Source organism: Oncorhynchus tshawytscha, linkage group LG19 (genome assembly GCF_018296145.1).
Source record: "Oncorhynchus tshawytscha isolate Ot180627B linkage group LG19, Otsh_v2.0, whole genome shotgun sequence".
NCBI classification, from domain to species: Eukaryota; Metazoa; Chordata; class Actinopteri; order Salmoniformes; family Salmonidae; genus Oncorhynchus; species Oncorhynchus tshawytscha.
This window is the reverse complement of record NC_056447.1, coordinates 21,603,698-21,623,782: the sequence shown is the minus strand read 5'-3', so window position 1 is coordinate 21,623,782 and position 20,085 is coordinate 21,603,698. Positions and strand designations below refer to the sequence as shown.

Sequence of the window (20,085 nt, the reverse complement as noted above, 5' to 3'; positions counted from 1 at the left end):
GCTTTAATTTGCTCAGCCAGGGTGGGTAAGTGAGGGATGGATACTGCTAAGAGAGAGGCAGGGCCATTAAGTAAGGTCCTCCACACCAGACCAGTTTACCTCCCATCCACTGAACACACTCACTCAGGTAGGTCTCACCATGGTAACACATCAGAGTAGAGGAGCGGACAGAGGGCCTCCCATCAGCTCATAGCGTAGAGTACAGTGTCCCCTCACTCTCTCTCTCTGAGACATCTACTCAGTCTCAAAATGTGAAAACAGACAGTCACATGCGCACACATTAGTTTCATCGCTTGGGGCGAGACAAGCCGGCATAAATCTGACTAGGTGTACTACACAGAATAGGGTTGTGCCTGTGTATACTCCTACTATGTGAACTATGACAATGTGTGGAACGCAAGGAATATTGACAGAGGTGACATGGTGTATTGAATTACTGTTAGAGTTTGCAAATACTGTACTATACACTTTTTACACCCCTGGTCACAGCATACAATTTAGGTTAACAAAATACGTACTCAAAGGTCATGGACCATGCATCTCTGATGTTTGTGGGTGTACAATTAAGCAATAAGGCCTGAGAGAGTGTGGTATATGGCCAATAAACCACAGCTAAGGGCTGTTCTTATGCATGATGCAACACAGAAGGCCTTGATACAGAACTTAGCTGTGGTATATTGGCCATATACCACAAACCCCAGAGGTGTCTTATTGCTATTTTATACAACGGGTGGATCTACTCCTGAATGCTGATTGTCTAAATGTCTATTTACTCTGTTCCATCGGACTGCTCAATCCACTGTCTCATCAGCCCAGTCAGGCAATTTATAAACTTGATCTATACTATAAAAAGCATCTAGATATTATCTCAGATTTCTTTTAGAATAACATTTAGTTTTCAACAGCGGAGATTTGGATAAACCTTGCTGTCTGTCTCCGACATTTGCAACATTGTTTCAATATTCAAATTCGATCTCCAGCTGTCCCATAGTAATGAACGTGTCGGGACGAGACAGACAGGCAGGCAGCGTTTCTCAACCAGTCAAAATCATGAATCAGCTGACATCCTTTTTATGGATATATACAAATAAATGTAAATTCAAAAAAGGTCAAACGAAACGAAGAGCATCTAGTTTGCAGTCTTCCCAGCTTCAGTTTGAAGTGATTGTGTTGTAGTGACTGTGTTGTTGGCTAGTTCCTCTGAACAACAGTGTCCTGACAGGGTGAGCACATTCTTCTATGCCAGGCAAAATAGCACCTCATTAGCTTATTGTTATGGATGTATCCAAATAAATTTCACTAGAAAACAGCTTAAACAAATGCAAATGCAGGTACTTTTCTGTTAATCTGGCTGCAAGCAAAGGATAAGAATGTTGCCAGCAAGGACGGTAATGGAACATTTACAACCAACGACTGTGTCGCGTCCATAGATACAGAACAAAAAGACTGAACGACTGGGTCGCGTCTCTAGCAACCGAACCGATAGAATGAATGGCCAGCCGGCTTGGGTAGAAACCTTCTTGTGGAAGGATGAAATAGTATGAATAAATTCAGAAAAATAACGTTTTTAAAAATATGTCAATCATTATTTGAATATGTTGTTAAACTGTTGTATAAAAGTGATAATGCCCTCAAAGCTGGTGTTTGGAGGATGTATTGGCACGGTTTGCTGGCACTCAACTTCATCTCTGGCCTAACAACACCCGTGCCAATATATCCTCCAAACACTGGCTTCTCGGGCATTATCACTTAAATAAAACTGGTTACAAACATAGTTATAACAGTAAAAATAAATGTTTTGTCATACCCATGGTATAGGGTCGGATATTACATGGCTTTCAGTTAATCAGCATTCAGGGCTGGAACCACCTGATTTATAATTCCTTTTATAAACTGGGTGGTTCGAGCCCAGAATGCTGATTGGCTGAAAGCCGTGGTATATGAGACCGTATACCATGTGTGTGGCAAAACATTTATTTTTACTGTTCTAATTACATTTGTAACCAGTTTATAATAGCAAATCAGGCACCTCAGGGGTTTGTGGTATATGGCCAATAGCTGTGGTATATTTGCCATATACCACACCCCCTCATGCCTTATAGCTTTAATATACCACACCTTCCTGTATTCACAGTAGGGAACCACGTGTGGGCATTGACAGTAATGGAAAAATTAGGCCTAGTTTCACATTGCCAGACATCAAACTATATTCTCATTCAAAAATAAGATGTGACCTTTTCTGGTGACTAAACCTAGAAGATGAATTATAAGAGATATCCTGTACTGCATGTTTCTATACTACTACAGTACTACCCCTATTGCTACTTCTACAGTACGGGTCTGAGTGTTTCAAGGGAATGGGGGTAATTGTCTCTGGTTGCAGCTGGTGTGGAGGCATGCAGGCTGGGAGAACTGAGCAGTTACATTTTAGTCATTTAGTCAGACAATAGAGCTTCTTCATTCCCGGTCCTCTCAGCCCTACACTGAGAGGAGAGGTGGGGGAGCGAACGGTAATAAGGCACTCTGTGTGTCGTCCATCTAATAGGCTGGGAAGGAGAATTAAGGAAAGAATGAGTGACAAAAAACAAAGGGGATGGACAGAGGAGACCCTAGTCCAGGCTGGTACCATCAGAACAGGGGCCATAGTGTGTTGGTGGGGCACTGGGCGGATGGGTGTGGCAGAGGAAGGCGCGGGCTCGTGGTTTGGGAGGGGAATGCTTGGTTTAGGATGGGGAATTGTGAGGTCACAGACAGGCAATATGAATAACTGCCCGCCCAGCTGGCCAGAGCCACAGCACAATCCTGCCTTGTTATTTTATTCTTTGTCAAGACAAAACCGGCAACCACTGGCGCTCACATTACTGGACTGGAAGTAGGCCTACACATAACAGGCTAGTGTTGCTCCTAACCAGAGAGCAGCTCTGATAATGAGTGGGGTGAGTCAATGGCTGAGAAGAGGGAACAGGACACAATCTCAATACATGTTACGTCAAGGCTTTTGTTAGAGATTATGGATGGATTGCTTGTTGTATAAAGGAGTAGTAAGAGAAAGCAGGGAGTTTCTTTTTTAACAGTATGAAGCAGATTATTCAAGTGTTTGCCAACAGTTGATGGGTTGGGCTGTATGGTCATTTCCAATGAGGATACAGGTTCAAAGTTCACAGTCACACTCTTGGAGTCCTTGAGCCAACACTGGAGGCCGAAATGGTGTAGCCAGAGTAGTTGGGTAACAAGAGGAGACACGACAGATACACAATCAGTATTATTCAAGTAACAGTACCACCGGTCAATATGTCACAGCAGGAGGGTGGTGGATTTTGTGAGCGTCAGTTAAAAAAGGTGTATCCCAGATGTCATCAATAGTTCCATCGCTGGTCACAGTGAAGAGGTCTTGTGACTCATCCTGGTTAATGGTTAACCATCACTATCATATCTGTGCCGGGGTACACAGTCGGACGGGCTACAGAGTTTAGAGAGATAAGTGTATTTCCCCTTTGCCACACACATGTACATAAGAACCATTTACCGAGTGTCATTGTCAGATCAGTCTCAATCACACATCAGTTGAAATGGCTCTGTTAGAATATGTAAGAGCAGTCTCTCTCTTACAGGGGAGTAACATGTTTTCACAAAACATTTGACTTTTCATTGTGGAAGACATTGTGGAGAGAAACAGTGACAGGGTGCGGAGGTGGGTGACTCCCTCTCCTCTTCCTCTCCTTACACACACACACACACACACACACACACACACACACACACACACACACACACACACACACACACACACACACACAGGCTAGCAGGATCACTCAGCTTCTCTTAGTAACAAAGCCAGTCAAACCTGACTGGCAAGAAATGAAGATTACTCTCATTCACACACACGCAATCGTGGATGAGGATGGTACTAAAATCAGAGACAAACTGTAGCTGGAGACATTTTGGCCCGAGTGTCCTGTTACTACATACACAGAGTATGACAAGAGACTGCCATTATATTACCACAATAAACCAGGAGAACCATGATAGACTACAAACACGATATGGGCATGATGACCAGTGAGTTTTGACCTAGATTCAGAGCAGCAGACAACCACAGAAAATCTCTTGACATGGAAACTGGGGAGATTCTTCAATACACAGATTCATAACTAGTGGCAGGTAGAAGTTCATAGCTCACAGATTGGGAAAGCCAGGTGCAAAGGTCTATCCACATGTTCATGTGTGCTAACATGCATATCATAAATTACCAGAACAACGCTGATATTAGCATAGGAATAGAAAGATCATTTTATATGTTCTACGTGCTCTTAGCTCAGCATGAGAGAGATTTATCCTCCACTTAATCACTGATATTATTGTTTTAAAGGGTGTGTGGATGTGTTTGGGAGAAGAAGTAAGTAAGTCATGGAATGATAGGCTCCTGTTCATGCTGACCCAGATGGATTTTCTACTTTGTTAAAGAGAGAGGTAATAACCTCCCACCCAAGATTACAGCTACTCAGCAATTGCTAAACTACTGATCACCATAGCTTGTCAAGATACGCCTAACATGAGCCAAATGCTGGGCCAGGGTGTGCCTTCAGTCATTCCCTCCAAACTTGCTCACCGACCCTAAAACGGTTTGTTTTATAAAAACACGTTTTTGTTATAGAGCTACTACCATTTAGCCATAGGCAGTTTATAAATACACCTGACAGAGAATTGGTATTGGGTGGTGCTTGAACAATGAACTTGAACTTGGCGTTGAGAGTTAGGTCCTTCCTATATAAATACCAACAGACAGGCTTTAGTATAGTGGTCCTCAAGGCCCTGGAGGCTGAGAGAGGCCTGTGTTAGAAATAAACAGAGCTATGGGAGAAGTGATCATGAGAGCTCCTTTTGTCCTCCTTGCTATACAATCTGACCTGTGCAGTGTCCTATTAACTAAGCATGTTAGCAAAAACCTATTAGCTAAACAGCTACAGTATAATTTGTAGGGCTGGGAATTGACAGGGTCCACGCGATACGATATTATCATGATACTTAGGTGTCGATATGATACGTATTGTGATTCTCACAATTCTATATGTATTGAGATTTGATTGTGCGATTTTATTGTGATTCGATGTTCTAAACATATTGCTGCTCATGTCTGCTGCAGAGGGACGAGAGAGAGTCGTGGAAAAGTGAGTTTTGATCAGTCATGAAAATACGTGCTAAAAACATGTTGGCTCACTATTTAAAAAGTGGCACAAATACAGCCGACCAGTGCAAAAATATAACCATATTGTCAAAAATAATATAACTTTATTGATGTTTTCCCCCCCCATCACTAATGAGTTGGTCTGCAATCATATAAAATGATGTCTGTGAGCGAGAAACTGACTATCCCTGGCTCTGCTGACGGGGAGGGGTAAGGAGAATCAGGAGGCTGCAGAGACATATAAAGCAACAGTGTAGCATGGCATCCCTCACCCCTCAGCACTGCCACAGGCAGCTGTGTCTCTGCCCGTCTTCAGGGCTCCTCATGTGTGGGACTACCCTGCCACACTAGCCAATGAGATCCCGCTGGATCTCTCTATATCCTGGTGACGACAGTCTCACCTCTTCAACTCTGCCCCTGCTGCCTCTCCCAGGGTCCCACGCCACATCTTATTGAAATTACTGTGGCAGAGCAGGCCAGCCATCCTCAGACAGGACAGGTGAAACATGCCGGCTGTGTTTGTGCTGCGTCTTAATCAATCGGACCTCACAACCTGTTCTCTCTCCGGCCCTCTCCTCCCCGCTTACATCCCCCTATTCCCTCACCACCCTTTGGCTCGAACCAGCAGTTGTAGAGCATTACCTGAGGGACCTACATATGAATATGTGTGCCAATTGAAGGCTTGTGACAACTGTCTCCATGGAAGCAGAAGCTAAACAACACTAGCATTCACAATGATAAACTTAGGCCAACTGCAGCAGATAAAATATACTTTATGAATGAATTCTGCCGTCAAATTACAAAAGGACTGAACGTTTGAGGCGCTCTAGTTTCCACCCCTGCTGCATAATGCTTGGTCATGTCCCTGGGGATGAGTGATGAAATACAATAAGGCCTTTGAGAGAAAAAATGTGATTCCGATCCATAAAGAGGAAACATTCCTTCGAGGCTGAGGCACCACCGACTGCCCTCACAAATTCCTCCCAAAATGTTATCATCAGCTAGGGCTTTTTTCTCTGAGGGCACTCTGTCCTAAAGAGTTGTGGAGGGCCACATCAGGCCAGATGGTCAACATTCACCATTCACAAAAGCCTATGCATACACACACACATAAAAATACAATGCCTTCAGAAAGTATTCACAGTACTTGACTTTTTACACATTTTGTTATGTTACAATGTGGGATTAAAATTGATTTAACGGATGTTTGTTGGTCAACAATCCACACACAATAGTCTATAACAGGGCTGCCCAACCTTCTTCTAGGAGATCTACCATCCTGTGGGTTTAACACACCTGATTCTATTAATTAGCTGCTCAACAAGACCTTAACTAGCTGAATCAGATATGCTAAAATTAGGGTTGGACTGAAAACATACAGGACAGTAGTTCTCCAGGAAGAGGGTTGGACTGAAAACATACAGGACAGTAGATCTCCAGGAAGAGGGTTGGACTGAAAACATACAGGACAGTAGATCTCCAGGAAGAGGGTTGGACTGAAAACATACAGGACAGTAGATCTCCAGGAAGAGGGTTGGACTAAAAACATACAGGACAGTAGATCTCCAGGAAGAGGGTTGGACTAAAAACATACAGGACAGTAGATCTCCAGGAAGAGGGTTGGACTGAAAACATACAGGACAGTAGATCTCCAGGAAGAGGGTTGGACTGAAAACATACAGGACAGTAGATCTCCAGGAAGAGGGTTGGGCAGCCCTGCTCTATAATGTCAATGTGTTTGAAAAAATGCAACTATTTTTAAAAAATATACAAAAAAATAAAACACTAATATATCTTGATTAGATAAGTATTCAACCCCGAGTTTTGGGTAAGTCTCTGAAGCAGTGTTCACATTGGCAGTTTGAAGTGACTCAAAAAGTGACTGTTTATTTGCATATCCGATTCGAATCTGTTCTTTTTCCTGCAGTCTGAACAGCCAAAAAGCACATAGAATCGGATATTTCAAGCCACATTTCAAACCATCTTTATAGATGGCTTGAAATCCGATATAAATCTGATAGCTGGCCATGTGACATATCTGAATAGTCAAATCTGATTTATTTTGCCCTCAAGTGTTTTTTAGACTGCTATTTGGAATATCTTGTTGCTTGCTAGCTGCTCTGTTGACAGTTTGACAAGAACATGTGGTAGCTAACTAGCTTGTTAATTGTTTACAAACAAATGAGTGATTATGCTAGAAAGCTAAACAGCTACCTAGCTAGCTAGTTGATTGCTGTGGCTAGCCAAAAAGGACTCGTTTTGAAAGTTAGATCATCTTATCCTTTGAGGCTTTAAAAATGTTCTTACCTTTTTGATTTTGAAAATGCAAAGCAACTGGGAAACGTCCATGGCAGGCATTGTTGTTACCTTAGCTTGTAACATAACTTCTGAGTGATAGCAAACACTAGCACCACCACCAATCAGCCTACACCACTGAACACAAACCCATCATTACTATGACAACTAGTGTAGCCTTGTCATAAAATAACTGCTGTCTGAACTAGGGTTGCAAAGGGTCGGAAACTTTCCCGTAAATTTCCAGCATTTTTCTGGAAATTTTCCATAGGAAGTTAAGCCCGGGAATTTGGGTAATTTTTCTTAAATTCATCAAAAAAGTTAGCTTATAACAGTGAATTTTTTTGTGGGATACACAGAAGGCAATTTTAGGTCTTGTGGCATATTTTGGTTAAACTTAATTCAATGGAATTTTAACCCTCTACATGCACAGTGCACTCTTCCATCACATGTACAGCTGATTCTCAAGATCTTGCACACTAATGAGATGCTATTGAGCCCACACTACTACACTGTCTGGGCCAAGGACTACAAGTTTTCTGGTAAGTTTTAATTACAATACTGGGTGGGGTGAATATATTTTATATGACATACATTATGTTTTGTTAACTAGTAAATAGTAGCCTACAGCAAAATGTGTTTAAATCATTTCTAACTTGTTAACAATTTCTGCTAGTTAGTTTTTGCTACCATGTGGGTTTTAGCTTGCTTGAGCCTGCTAACTGAGGAGTGTTAATTCACCTGTTTCTACACGTTTCATTTTAAAACATTTATCCTACAAAGGAGTTGTTTAATCTAACTGCTTAACTATTTATCTGTACATGTGTAATGAACACTATGGGAGACAGAGAGATGGTTTCAAGCGCAGGGTGCAGCAGGTGTTGATTTATAAAGGACCACCGGAGGAGGCAGGTAGCTGGGTCCAAGGTCATACACCGGGGGTCCAAAAAGTAAAAAACTATAATACACGGGCAGATTAAATTACAGGGAAAAACAGAGCTCTGAATAGAAGTGTGTCACAAAACAAACAATACCTCACAATGATGAGGTGCAAAGAACTGAACTAAATACTGTGTAATAATGACATACAGGTGTGTGAACAGGTGATCAGAATTCAGGTGATTGCGTTCAGGGGATCTATGTGTTTGAGAGTGTGAGTTTGAAGCAGACGTTACAACATGGAATTGTATTTGGGGTTTTTTACAGGAAAATTTACAGGAAAATGCCACGGGCACTATCTGATGTGTGAAGACATTTCACTGCAGCTAATGTAGAAGGAAAAGCTGTGTGCATTTGCAAATACTGTGCCAAATCATATGTGAAGAATGCAACAAAGATGCAGAATCATCTGGCCAAGTCCATAAACTTCCCTCAGTGCTCACAACAAGCAACCTCTGACAAAAGTCCCTCTACTTCTATTCGAGGTGAAAATGAAAAATCAGACACCTTATCGATAGCAACTGCTTATGGTCTTCCTGGATAAATTCTGATGAATGTCTTGCTCGAGCTGTGTATGCAACTGGTTCACCTCTGATGCTCACAGGCAATGTGATTTCTGAGTGTTCTTTGCCCAGCATACACCCCTCCAACCAGACCTGCTTTATCTACTCATTTTCTAGATACAGAGTTCAATCGAGTTCAAGTGAAGGTCAAGCAAATCATAGAGAAAGCAGAATGTATTGCAATCATCTCTGGTAGGTGGTCAAATGTTCATGGGGAAGGAATAATTAACTATATCCTCTCCACCCCTCAACCAGTATTCTACAAGAGCACAGACACAAGGGACAACAGACACACCGGTCTCTACATTGCAGATGAGCTGAAGACAGTCATCAATGACCTTGGACCATAGAAGGTTGACAGACAATACTGCGAACATGAAGGCTACTTGGTCTACCCTCACATCCATTGGCTATGCTGCTCATGCATTGAATCTGCTCCTCAAGGACATCATGGCACTGAAAACAATGGATACACTCAACAAGAGAGCCAAGGAAATGGTTAGGTATGTGAAGGGTCATCAAATTATAGCAGCAATCTACCTCACCAAGCAAAGTGAGAAGAATAAGAGCACCACATTGAAGCTGCCAGCAACACTGGTGTTGTCATCATGTTTGGCAGTCTCCTGGAGGGGAAGGAGTCTCTCCAAGAAATGACCATATCACAGTCTGCCGATATGGACAGCCCTGTCAAATCAAATCAATTTTTATTTGTCACATACACATGATTAGCAGATGTTAATGCGAGTGTAGCGAAATGCTTGTGCTTCTAGTTCCGACAACGCAGTAATAACCAACAAGTAATCAAACTAGCACTTCCAAAACTACTGTCTTATACACACAAGTGTAAGGGGAAAAAGAATATGTACATAAAGATATATGAATGAGTGATGGTACAGAGCGGCATAGGCAAGATGCAGTAGATGGTATCGAGTACAGTATATACATATGAGATGAGTATGTAAACAAAGTGGCATAGTTAAAGTGGCTAGTGATACATGTATTACATAAAGACGCAGTAGATGATATAGAGTACAGTATATACGTATACATATGAGATGAATAATGTAGGGTATGTAAACATTATATTAGGTAGCATTGTTTAAAGTGGCTAGTGATATATTTTACATCATTTCCCATCAATTCCCATTATTAAAGTGGCTGGAGGTGAGTCAGTGTGTTGGCAGCAGCCACTCAATGTTAGTGGTGGCTGTTTAACAGTCTGATGGCCTTGAGATAGAAGCTGTTTTTCAGTCTCTCGGTCCCAGCTTTGATGCACCTGTACTGACCTCGCCTTCTGGATGATAGCGGGGTGAACAGGCAGTGGCTCGGGTGGTTGTTGTCCTTGATGATCTTTATGGCCTTCCTGTAACATCGGGTGGTGTAGGTGTCCTGGAGGCCAGGTAGTTTGCCCCCAGTGATGCGTTGTGCAGACCTCACTACCCTCTGGAGAGCCTACGGTTGTGGACGGAGCAGTTGCCATACCAGGCGGTGATACAGCCTGCCAGGATGCTCTCGATTGTGCATCTGTAGAAGTTTGTGAGTGCTTTTGGTGACAAGCCAAATTTCTTCAGCCTCCTGAGGTCGAAGAGGCGCTGCTGCGCCTTCTTCATAATGCTGTCTGTGTGGGTGGACCAATTCAGTTTGTCTGTGATGTATCCCGAGGAACTTAAAACTTGCTACCCTCTCCACTACTGTTCCAAGAATGTGGATAGGGGTGTTCCCTCTGCTGTTTCCTGAAGTCCACAATCATCTCCTTAGTTTTGTTGATGTTGAGTGTGAGGTTATTTTCCTGACACCACACTGGCCCTCACCTCCTCCCTGTAGGCTGTCTCGTCGTTGTTGGTAATCAAGCCTACCACTGTTGTGTCGTCCGCAAACTTGATGATTGAGTTGGAGCGTGCATCCTGGCAGTCGTGGGTGAACAGGGAGTACAGGAGAGGGCTCAGAAGCACCCTTGTGGGGCCCCAGTGTTGAGGATCAGCGGGGTGGAGATGTTGTTGCCTACCCTCACCACCTGGGGGCGGCCCGTCAGGAAGTCCAGTACCCAGTTGCACAGGGCGGGGTCGAGACCCAGGGTCTCGAGCTTGATGACGAGCTTGGAGGGTACTATGGTGTTAAATGCCGAGCTGTAGTCGATGAACAGCATTCTCACATAGGTATTCCTCTTGTCCAGATGGGTTAGGGCAGTGTGCAGTGTGGTTGAGATTGCATCGTCTGTGGACCTATTTGGGCGGTACGCAAATTGGAGTGGGTCTAGGGTGTCAGGTAGGGTGGAGGTGATATGGTCCTTGACTAGTCTCTCAAAGCACTTCATGATGACGGAAGTAAGTGCTACGGGGCGGTAGTTGTTTAGCTCAGTTACCTTAGCTTTCTTGGGAACAGGAACAATGGTGGCCCTCTTGAAGCATGTAGGAACAGCAGACTGGGATAGGGATTGATTGAATATGTCCGTAAACACACCAGCCAACTGGTCTGCGCATGCTCTGAGGGCGCGACTGGGGATGCCGTCTGGGCCTGCAGCCTTGCGAGGGTTAACACGTTTAAATGTTTTACTCACCTCGGCTGCAGTGAAGGAGAGGCCGCATGTTTTGGTTGCAGGCCATGTCAGTGGCACTGTATTGTCCTCAAAGCGGGCAAAAAAGTTATTTAGTCTGCCTGGGAGCAAGATATCCTGGTCCGTGACGGGGCTGGTATTCATTTTGTAATCCGTGATTGACTGTAGACCCTGCCACATACCTCTTGTGTCTGAGCCGTTGAATTGAGATTCTCCTTTGTCTCTATACTGACGCTTAGCTTGTTTGATTGCCTTGCGGAGGGAATAGCTACACTGTTTGTATTCGGTGTAACAAGAGGATCCTCCTGGATGATGCATTTGGGAGAGAATGGTAAGCAGCCTGAAACTCCTGAAACCTATAGCAGTAGCCATTGCACGGATTGAGGGAGACAATGCCATCCTGTCTGATGTTCAGACTCTGCTTGCAGATGTAAGAGAAGAAATCCGTACTGCCCTGCACACTTCACTGTTGCTCCAAGTGTAACAGTTTAACTTTAGTCCGTCCCCTCGCCCATACCGGGCTCGAACCAGGGACCCTCTGCACACAGACAACAGTCACCCACGAAGCATCGTTACCCATCGCTCCACAAAAGCCAAGGGGAACAACTACTTCAAGGTCTCGGAGCGAGTGATGTCACCGATTGAAACGCTATTAGCGCGCACCACCGCTAACTAGCTAGCCATTTCACATCGGTTACACTCACCCCCCTTTTGATCTCCTCCTTTTCCGCAGCAACCAGTGATCCGGGTCAACAGCATCAATGTAACAGTATAACTTTAGTCCGTCCCCTTGCCCATACCCGGGCTCGAACCAGGGACCCTCTGCACACATCAACAACTGACACCCACAAAGCCTCGTTACCCATTGCTCCACAAAGCCGCGGCCCTTGCAGTGCAAGGGGAACTACTACTTCAAGGTCTCAGAGCGAGTGATGTCACCGATTGAAACGCTATTAGCGGGCACCACCGCTAACTAGCTAGCCATTTCACATCGGTTATACAAGCAGAGGAAACTGCAGTTCTGAAATACATCAAAAAGCATGAAGACTTTTGCCTGAAGCCCAATACACACCGCAGCGCACATGTTGGACCCCAAGTATGCTGGCAAGAGCATCCTGTCTGGTGCAGAGATCAACAAGGCCTATGGCGTCATCACTACCGTGTCTCGCCACCTTGGCCTGGATGGGGGAAAGGTTCTTCGCAGTCTGGCGAAATACACTTCCAAGCGAGGGCTTTGGGATGGTGATGCAATATGGCAGTCGTGCCAACATATCTCATCAGCCACCTGGTAGAAGGGACTTTGTGGATCTGAGGCTCTTTCCCCTGTTGCCTCCATCATCCTCCAAATCCCACCAACATCAGCCTCCTCAGAGCGCAACTGGTCCTTCCTTAAATGGTATTAATATTAATTTGTAAATATTTCCGATAATTCCCATGTAAAGTTTCCACCGCTGAATATTCCCCCAAAATGTGCAACCCAGGCCTGAATACGCACAAATTAAATGTGGTCACTTGTAGCTTGCTGTTTGGACAGTCAGTAGTCCTAAACAGATTTGAAAACCGAAACTGATTCCAGCATTTAGTTCAAGAAATAGAGTTAAGAAAATATTTACTAAATAAACTAAAGTAAAAAATAAAAGGCTATATACAGGGGGTACTGGTACCGAGTCAATGTGCGTGGGGTACAGGTTAGTCGAGGTAATTGGTAAAGTGACTATGCACAGATAATAAACAGTGAGTAGAAGCAGTGTATCACCCATGATTGGATCACCCAATCATCCATTAACGTCTCTCCTATGACACGGCAGCATTACGTTACTCTACCAGTACCTCCATCTTCTGCTACCTCGAAGAGAGACAGAAGATGGGCTAATGGGCGAGTGGGAGGATGTGAAGAGAATTGTCCTCTGGGTTGGCCCCTAATGTTTACATAAAGGGACCACTGAATAAGCAAGAGGCGCATCGCCAAAACTCTTGTTTATAATACCAGCACTATAATCAATGCAAAACCCTGACAGCACTGTAAACACAAGCCTGTCAATTGAAACTGAACCCAATGTTTTGAATTGACATGTGATAAAATAAGACTTTGACAGAGAGGAGAATGCCATACTTAGGCATAAAGACTTGCATGAGGGAGCAGTAAAATGTTTAACTGTGGTTAACAGGATCAACACAGTGACCGTGTTTAACTGTAGTAAACAGGATCAAGGCAGTGACAACCACATGCATCCCTTGCCTCCTCTCTGCAACACTCACACTTTATGATGTGGTTGTAGAGGTAGCAACAGTTTCCAAAAGTCAGAGTCGACCAATGAAACTTAGTGTTATAAGTAGTGATATGACATTTTTGGCCGATACCGGTATCCAATATTTTCCTTGCCAAAAAACGATACCGATAACCGATATTTAAAATTTTAGCGGCCTTTTAAGCAATCTAGTACAGTTAAATAGTTAACACACACACGGACGCAGAGGTCTAAGGCACTGCATCTCAGTGCAAGATGCATCACTACAGTCCCTGCTTTGAATCCAGGCTGTATTACATCCGGCTGTGATTGGGAGTCCTATAGGGCGGCGCACAATTGGCCCAGCATCGTACGGGTTTGGTCGGTGTAGGCCGTCATTGAAAATAAGAATTTGTTCTTAACTGACTTGCCTAGTTAAATAAAGTTTACACACACACCACACTGACCAAAAAGTTATTTTGTTTGCATTTCCATTACCAGTAAAACATCATCAAAACCTATTTCTTTCACTTACTTGCTGTGCTGTTTCATTGTTCATTTGTTCAGTCGTTTCATTCTCAACCAGGATTTCATCATACATGACAAACAGTGAAGTTTCAGCTGTCTGTTTGTCCGTGGCCTCTCTTCCTCGGTGCGCAATGTCACTTTGTCCGTTTCCATCTTGTCCAGCTGTGTCTGTAACATTTCACGTGAAACCTGTTTTTTGTCTGCATCAAAGTAGTGGACAGTAATGAGAGAATGCCACCGAAACACTTGTTCACAGACTGTCTGCAGTTTTGTTGAGCAGGCGTTTCAATGCCATGACAGAGGGTATCACGTCTGCTGCAGGCGCAGTTGATGAGCTTATTTCTCGAGTCAGTTGTTCGAATAGAGCTAGCTAGTGTGTTAATGTTTCAAGTTTCAAACATGTTCTCAAATGCCATTGAAATGGCAGCAGCGGTATGACAACCAGCACATTCATGAGCATGAAATACGACTTTCCTCAGTACGAAATCCTCGACGACCCACTGTGCTGTCAGACTCAGCATGCTCATGGGGCTGTAACACTATTACTGTGTAACTCCGGTAGGGCAACATCTGCACACTTGACCTGCAATTCAACGGCTCAGGCATGAGACGCATGTGGCAGGGTCTACAGGCAATCACGGACTACAAAAAAAACCAGCCACGTCTTGCTCCCGGGCAAACTAAACAACTTATTTTCCTGCTTTGAGGAGAATACAGTGCCACCTGCACAGCCCACTACCAAGGTCTGTGGGCTCTCCTTCTTTGTGGCCTATGTGAGTAAGACATTTAAACGTGTTAACCCTTGCAAGGCTGCCGGCCCAGACGGCATCCCTAGCAGCATCCTCAGAGCATGCGCAGACCAGCTGGCTGGTGTGTTTACGGACATATTCAATCTCTCCCTATCCTAGTCTGTTGTCCCCACATGCTTCAAGATGGCCACCATTACATTCTTGGGTACAGGAACAAAGGTAACTGAACTAAATGACTATCGCCCTGTAGCACTGCATTCTAGCATTATGAAGTGCTTTGAGAGACTAGGATCATATCAAGGATCATATCACCTCCACCTTACCTGTCACCCTAAATCCACTTCAATTTGCTTACCGTCCCAATAGGTTCACAGATGATGCATTCGCCATCACACTGCCCTATCCCATCTGGATAAGAGGAATATCTATGTAAGAATGCTGTTCATTGACTACAGCTCAGAATTCAACAACATAGTACCCTCCAAGCTCATTATTAAGCTTGATGCCCTGGGTCTCAACCCCGCCCTGTGCAATTGGGTCCTGGACATCCTGACGGGGCATCTCCAAGTGGTGAAGGTAGGAAACAACATCTACACTTTGTTGATCCTCAACACTGGGGTCCCACAAGGGTGATGCTCAGCCCCCTCTTGTACTTCCTGTTTACCAATGACTGCGTGGCCATGCACGCCTCCAACTCAATCATCAAGTTTGCAGACGACACAACAGTAGTAGGCTTGATTACCAGCAACGACGAGAAAGCCTACAGGGAGGAGGTGAGGGATCTGAGTGTGGTGTCAGGAAAATAACCTCTCACTCAACGTCAACAAAACAAAGGAGATGATCGTGGACTTCAGGAAACAGTAGAGGGAGCACCCCCCATCCAAATCTATGGGACAGCATTGGAGAAGGTGGACAGTTTTAAGTTCCTCTGCGTACACATCACGGACAAACTGAAATGGTCTACCCACACAGACAGCGTGGTGAAGAAGGCGCAACAGTGCATCTTCAACCTCAAGAGGCTGAAGAAATTTAGCTTGTCACCTAAAACCCTCAAACTTTTACAGATGCACAATTGAGAGCATCCTGTCGGGCTGTATCACCACCTGGTACGGCAACTGCACCGCCTACAACCGCAGGGATCTCCAGAAGGTGATCATCAAGGACAACAACCACCCGAGTGACTGCCTGTTCACCCCGCTACCATCCAGAAAGCAAGGTCAGTACTGGTGCATCAAAGCTAGGACCGAGAGACTGAAAAACAGCTTCTATCTCAAGGCCATCAGACTGTTAAACAGCCAACACTAGCACAGAGAGGCTGCTGCCTACACACAGACTTGAAATCATTGGCCACTTTAATAAATGGACCACTAGTCACTTTAATAATGTTTACATATCTTGCATTACTCACCTCATATGTATATACTCTATTCTATACTATCTATTGCATGTTAGCCTATGCAGCTCCGTCACTAATCATCCACATACTTATATATTCTTATTCCATTCCTTTAGATTCCATTCCTTTAGATTTGTGTGTATTAGGTATCTGTTGTGTAATTGTTAGATATTACTTGTTAGATACTGCTGCACTGTCGGAACTAGAAGTACAAGCATTTCGCTACACTCGCAATAACATCTGCTAACCATGTGTATGTGACAAATAAAATTTTATTTGATTTCAATACAACACCTAGGGGGCTCATGGTTCTCATCCCCTTCCATTCACTTACACAGTAATTATGACAACATCCAGAGGATGTACTCCAACCTATCAGAGCTCTTGCAGCATGAACTGACATGTCCATCCCATCAAAGGATCAGAGAATGAATCTAGGACTGAAATCATAAGCTACAGCTAGCTAGCCCTGCAGTGCATAAAATGTGGTGATAGATGACTCAGAGAAAGAAAATAGCTTTACAGTTAACAAATTAATTTATTCAAAAATGATAGAGAAGCAAGAGAGGGAGAGAACTATATTTTGTCTTGTTTTTCACTTTCACTTTCTTTGCCAGCAAATGCAGCTAGCTAGCTAGTTTAACCTACTCAAACACCCAGCTCAATCCAAGGGATGCTATATTAGCTAGCTGGCTATGACTATCCAACACAACACTGGAACTCTTCCAAGTCAAGGTAAGCTTTTGGTTTTACTAATTTATTGCCATCGGGCCCACCGGTGTAAGTGCTAAACTGCTTACTGTACTGTACACTAACTTTACTGCATAATTGTAGCGGGTTTATTAACTCTAGTTCTATTAGCTATGTTGACTATGATGTTACTTTAGCTAATATGGGGACAATGAAGTAGGCTGTGTAGCAGTTATGACATGGTTTGGCTTGGAAAGGTTTTTTAGCCTGGTCGCATACAGCTGATGTGTTGTGCATTGAAGTCCACAAGCGAAGGGAAAAGGTTTGAGGAGGAGAGTGGGTAGATGCGAGAAGGAATACAACGTGGCTGTTATAAAAGTGAACTGGGTTTATGTCCGATCAGGGGTGTATTCATTTAGCCGATTCTGTTGAAAAACATTTCTTAAACAGAAGCAAACGGAATTAAATGGGAATAAACATATCTGAATTTGTCCAATAGAAACTCTTGTTTGCAACTGTTGAACTATAATCAAGTATGCAAGATGGCATTGAATGTGTCACTGTCTGTCACCTCAAATCTTTCTCTTGACCTGTGTACATCTACGTTGTAAACTTTAATTCATAGGCTAGGTTGTAGCAACCTCATGATGGGTATAGGGAAAATTTGAGTATCATGTAGTAGCCTAAACCTATCAATGTTACAATGAACTGGATGAATGTAATATGAATGACAGTCATCCAATATGCTGTAATAGAAAAGGCCATGCTCATGAAAAAAGAAAATTGCCTGCCTTCAACTTAAACAGCACCGACTGCGACTGACTTGCATGTAGCCTACAACCATTAGAGTAATGGAAAGTTTCTCCCAAATCCACTGACTGTGTTAATAGGCATATTGTTGTGCCATCATCATCTCCTATTTGTAAACCACATGCATGTGGTTTACAAATAGGGGCAATGTGAGATTGTTGTTTGATGCAAATAGGCAATGTGTCTCAAATCAGATGTGAAAATCACACCACCATGTACATCGTCTTAATTTACTGTAGTCTACTTTCCAGCTATAAGACTGCTGAACAACTCATCAAATGGGCACCCGGACTATTTCCATTGACCCCCTTTGTTTTTACACTGCTGCTACTCGCTGTTTATCATCTATGCAGTCACTATACAAATTACCTCGGCTAACCTATACACGGCACATTGACTCGGTCCAGGTACCCCTGTATATAGTTAACTCGTTATTGTTATGTACATTTATTGTTTATTTTTGATTGTTTGGATTTTTTTTCACTTTAGTTTATTTAGTAAATATTATATTAACTCTATTGTTTGAACTGCATTGTTGGTTAAGGGCTTGTAAACACGCATTTGTTGTATGCGGCGCATGTGACAAATACAATTTGATTTGATTCGATAAGAAACTATGCTTGGGTTACATTTTAGAGTATACTCAGAGCAGAGTATTATAGCCTGTACCTGAGTTTCATCGGCATTACTGTCTGTGTCCAGCTCTCCAATGTAGTACTGTTCCATCCACCGCCGTGCGTTCTCGGAATGGCGGTGCGGGGGTCCCTCCATCTCCAGGCTGACATCATTCCCTGACCTGTGTAATATCAGAGCCTCTCCACCCGGATGCATTCGAAGGAATCCCGTCACATCATAAACCTTCGTCCCCAATAATACCCAACATGAGTATTTTGTGCAATGACGGGCTACCTCCATCTCAGAGAAAACCCGAGGGGACACCAATGGAGACATTGCGATGTTGAAGTGTCCACAAAAAAAAAGCATAAACTAAAGGAGCGCGTAAAGACCCCCTGGCCGACTGACCGCGTACTAACTTCTACTTCATTTCTCAGCCCTCACTGGGCTTACTCGACCAGCTCATTAGCATATCATTAATTATTCATCACTCAAGACTGCTCAAAGCTCAGTCTTTCATCTATCTGCGTTTTGCTCGCTCTGCAACTTCACAGCGCTCTAGCTTATTTTTACCCCCAATGTTTACAGCTATGAGATCATTATTGCATTGTTAATTCATGTTTAGATGTGGTTGAGATCAAATAAAAACTCACTTTTAAACTAGTCTAATAGAGAACCTATTAAACATGCGTGTTATTTCCTCATGGGCGTAGTTCTGTTTGACGTGTGGGCGCCTCTCAATACCAATAACCTATATTAGGGGTCACCAACCGGTCGACCATCTAGGTATTCCCAGTCGATCACCACAACATTTCTGTAGAAAAGCCGACGATAAATGCTTGCGGTCCTTTATTACTAGATTTTTTTAAATTCGACTTTGCGCTTTTGCCTTTACGTGCACTTGATTCAGAAACCCTGTGCGCCGAAAAGGCAGTGTTCACATTTTGAACAATTTCATTTGTCTGAACTGAAGGGACAAACTCCGCCTACCCGGGCGACCAGGAGAGCTGTGCGTAAAATCAAGTGCACCTACTGTTCTGGACAATCTGATAGCTCAAGTCACCGTGCCGAGTACTCCACAGCAAAGTTTGATACCTGCCTACTTGAGATTTAGTAACTTTTAAAACTATGACCATAGAGAAACCATCAAAGATTACAGCAAAGAGTTGTATGATTAAGTCTTTATTCAGCACTGTCAACACTGTTTTTATAAAACATACTCCTGATTCTCGCGCTGCAGCTGCACTGAATTAGTAGCCACGTGTATCGGAATAACTGCATTTTTATTATTAGCAGTTCGTCATGTCTATTTTAATTTCGATAAATATTTCACTTTCTCTGGTCAAATGAGCAACATGAATTTCTGCATGAGGCGGAAATAATGCGGTGCGACTCAAAGTCCGCCTACCCGAGGGGAGATTTTGATCATTCTCTTTCGTGTATCGTTTTTGACATCCCCCTCTCTTTCCCGACACACACACACCGGCACTCATGCTTATTGTAATTTATTAGGTCTTTCTTAAAAGGGTCTTG

At 43.5% G+C, this 20,085-nt stretch overlaps 1 protein-coding gene across 1 annotated transcript in view; it reads right to left on the bottom strand.

Annotated features, from left to right (window-relative positions):
- Window positions 1-19,000, bottom strand: part of LOC112218447 (fatty acid 2-hydroxylase) — a 30,904-nt gene extending 11,904 nt beyond the window's left edge. The window contains exon 1 of the mRNA XM_024379243.2: window positions 18,607-19,000. Coding sequence (XP_024235011.1) covers window positions 18,607-18,921 — 315 coding nt within the window. The 5' untranslated portion in view covers window positions 18,922-19,000. The remainder of the gene's footprint in view (window positions 1-18,606) is intronic.
- Between the last annotated feature and the right edge of the window lie 1,085 nt (window positions 19,001-20,085).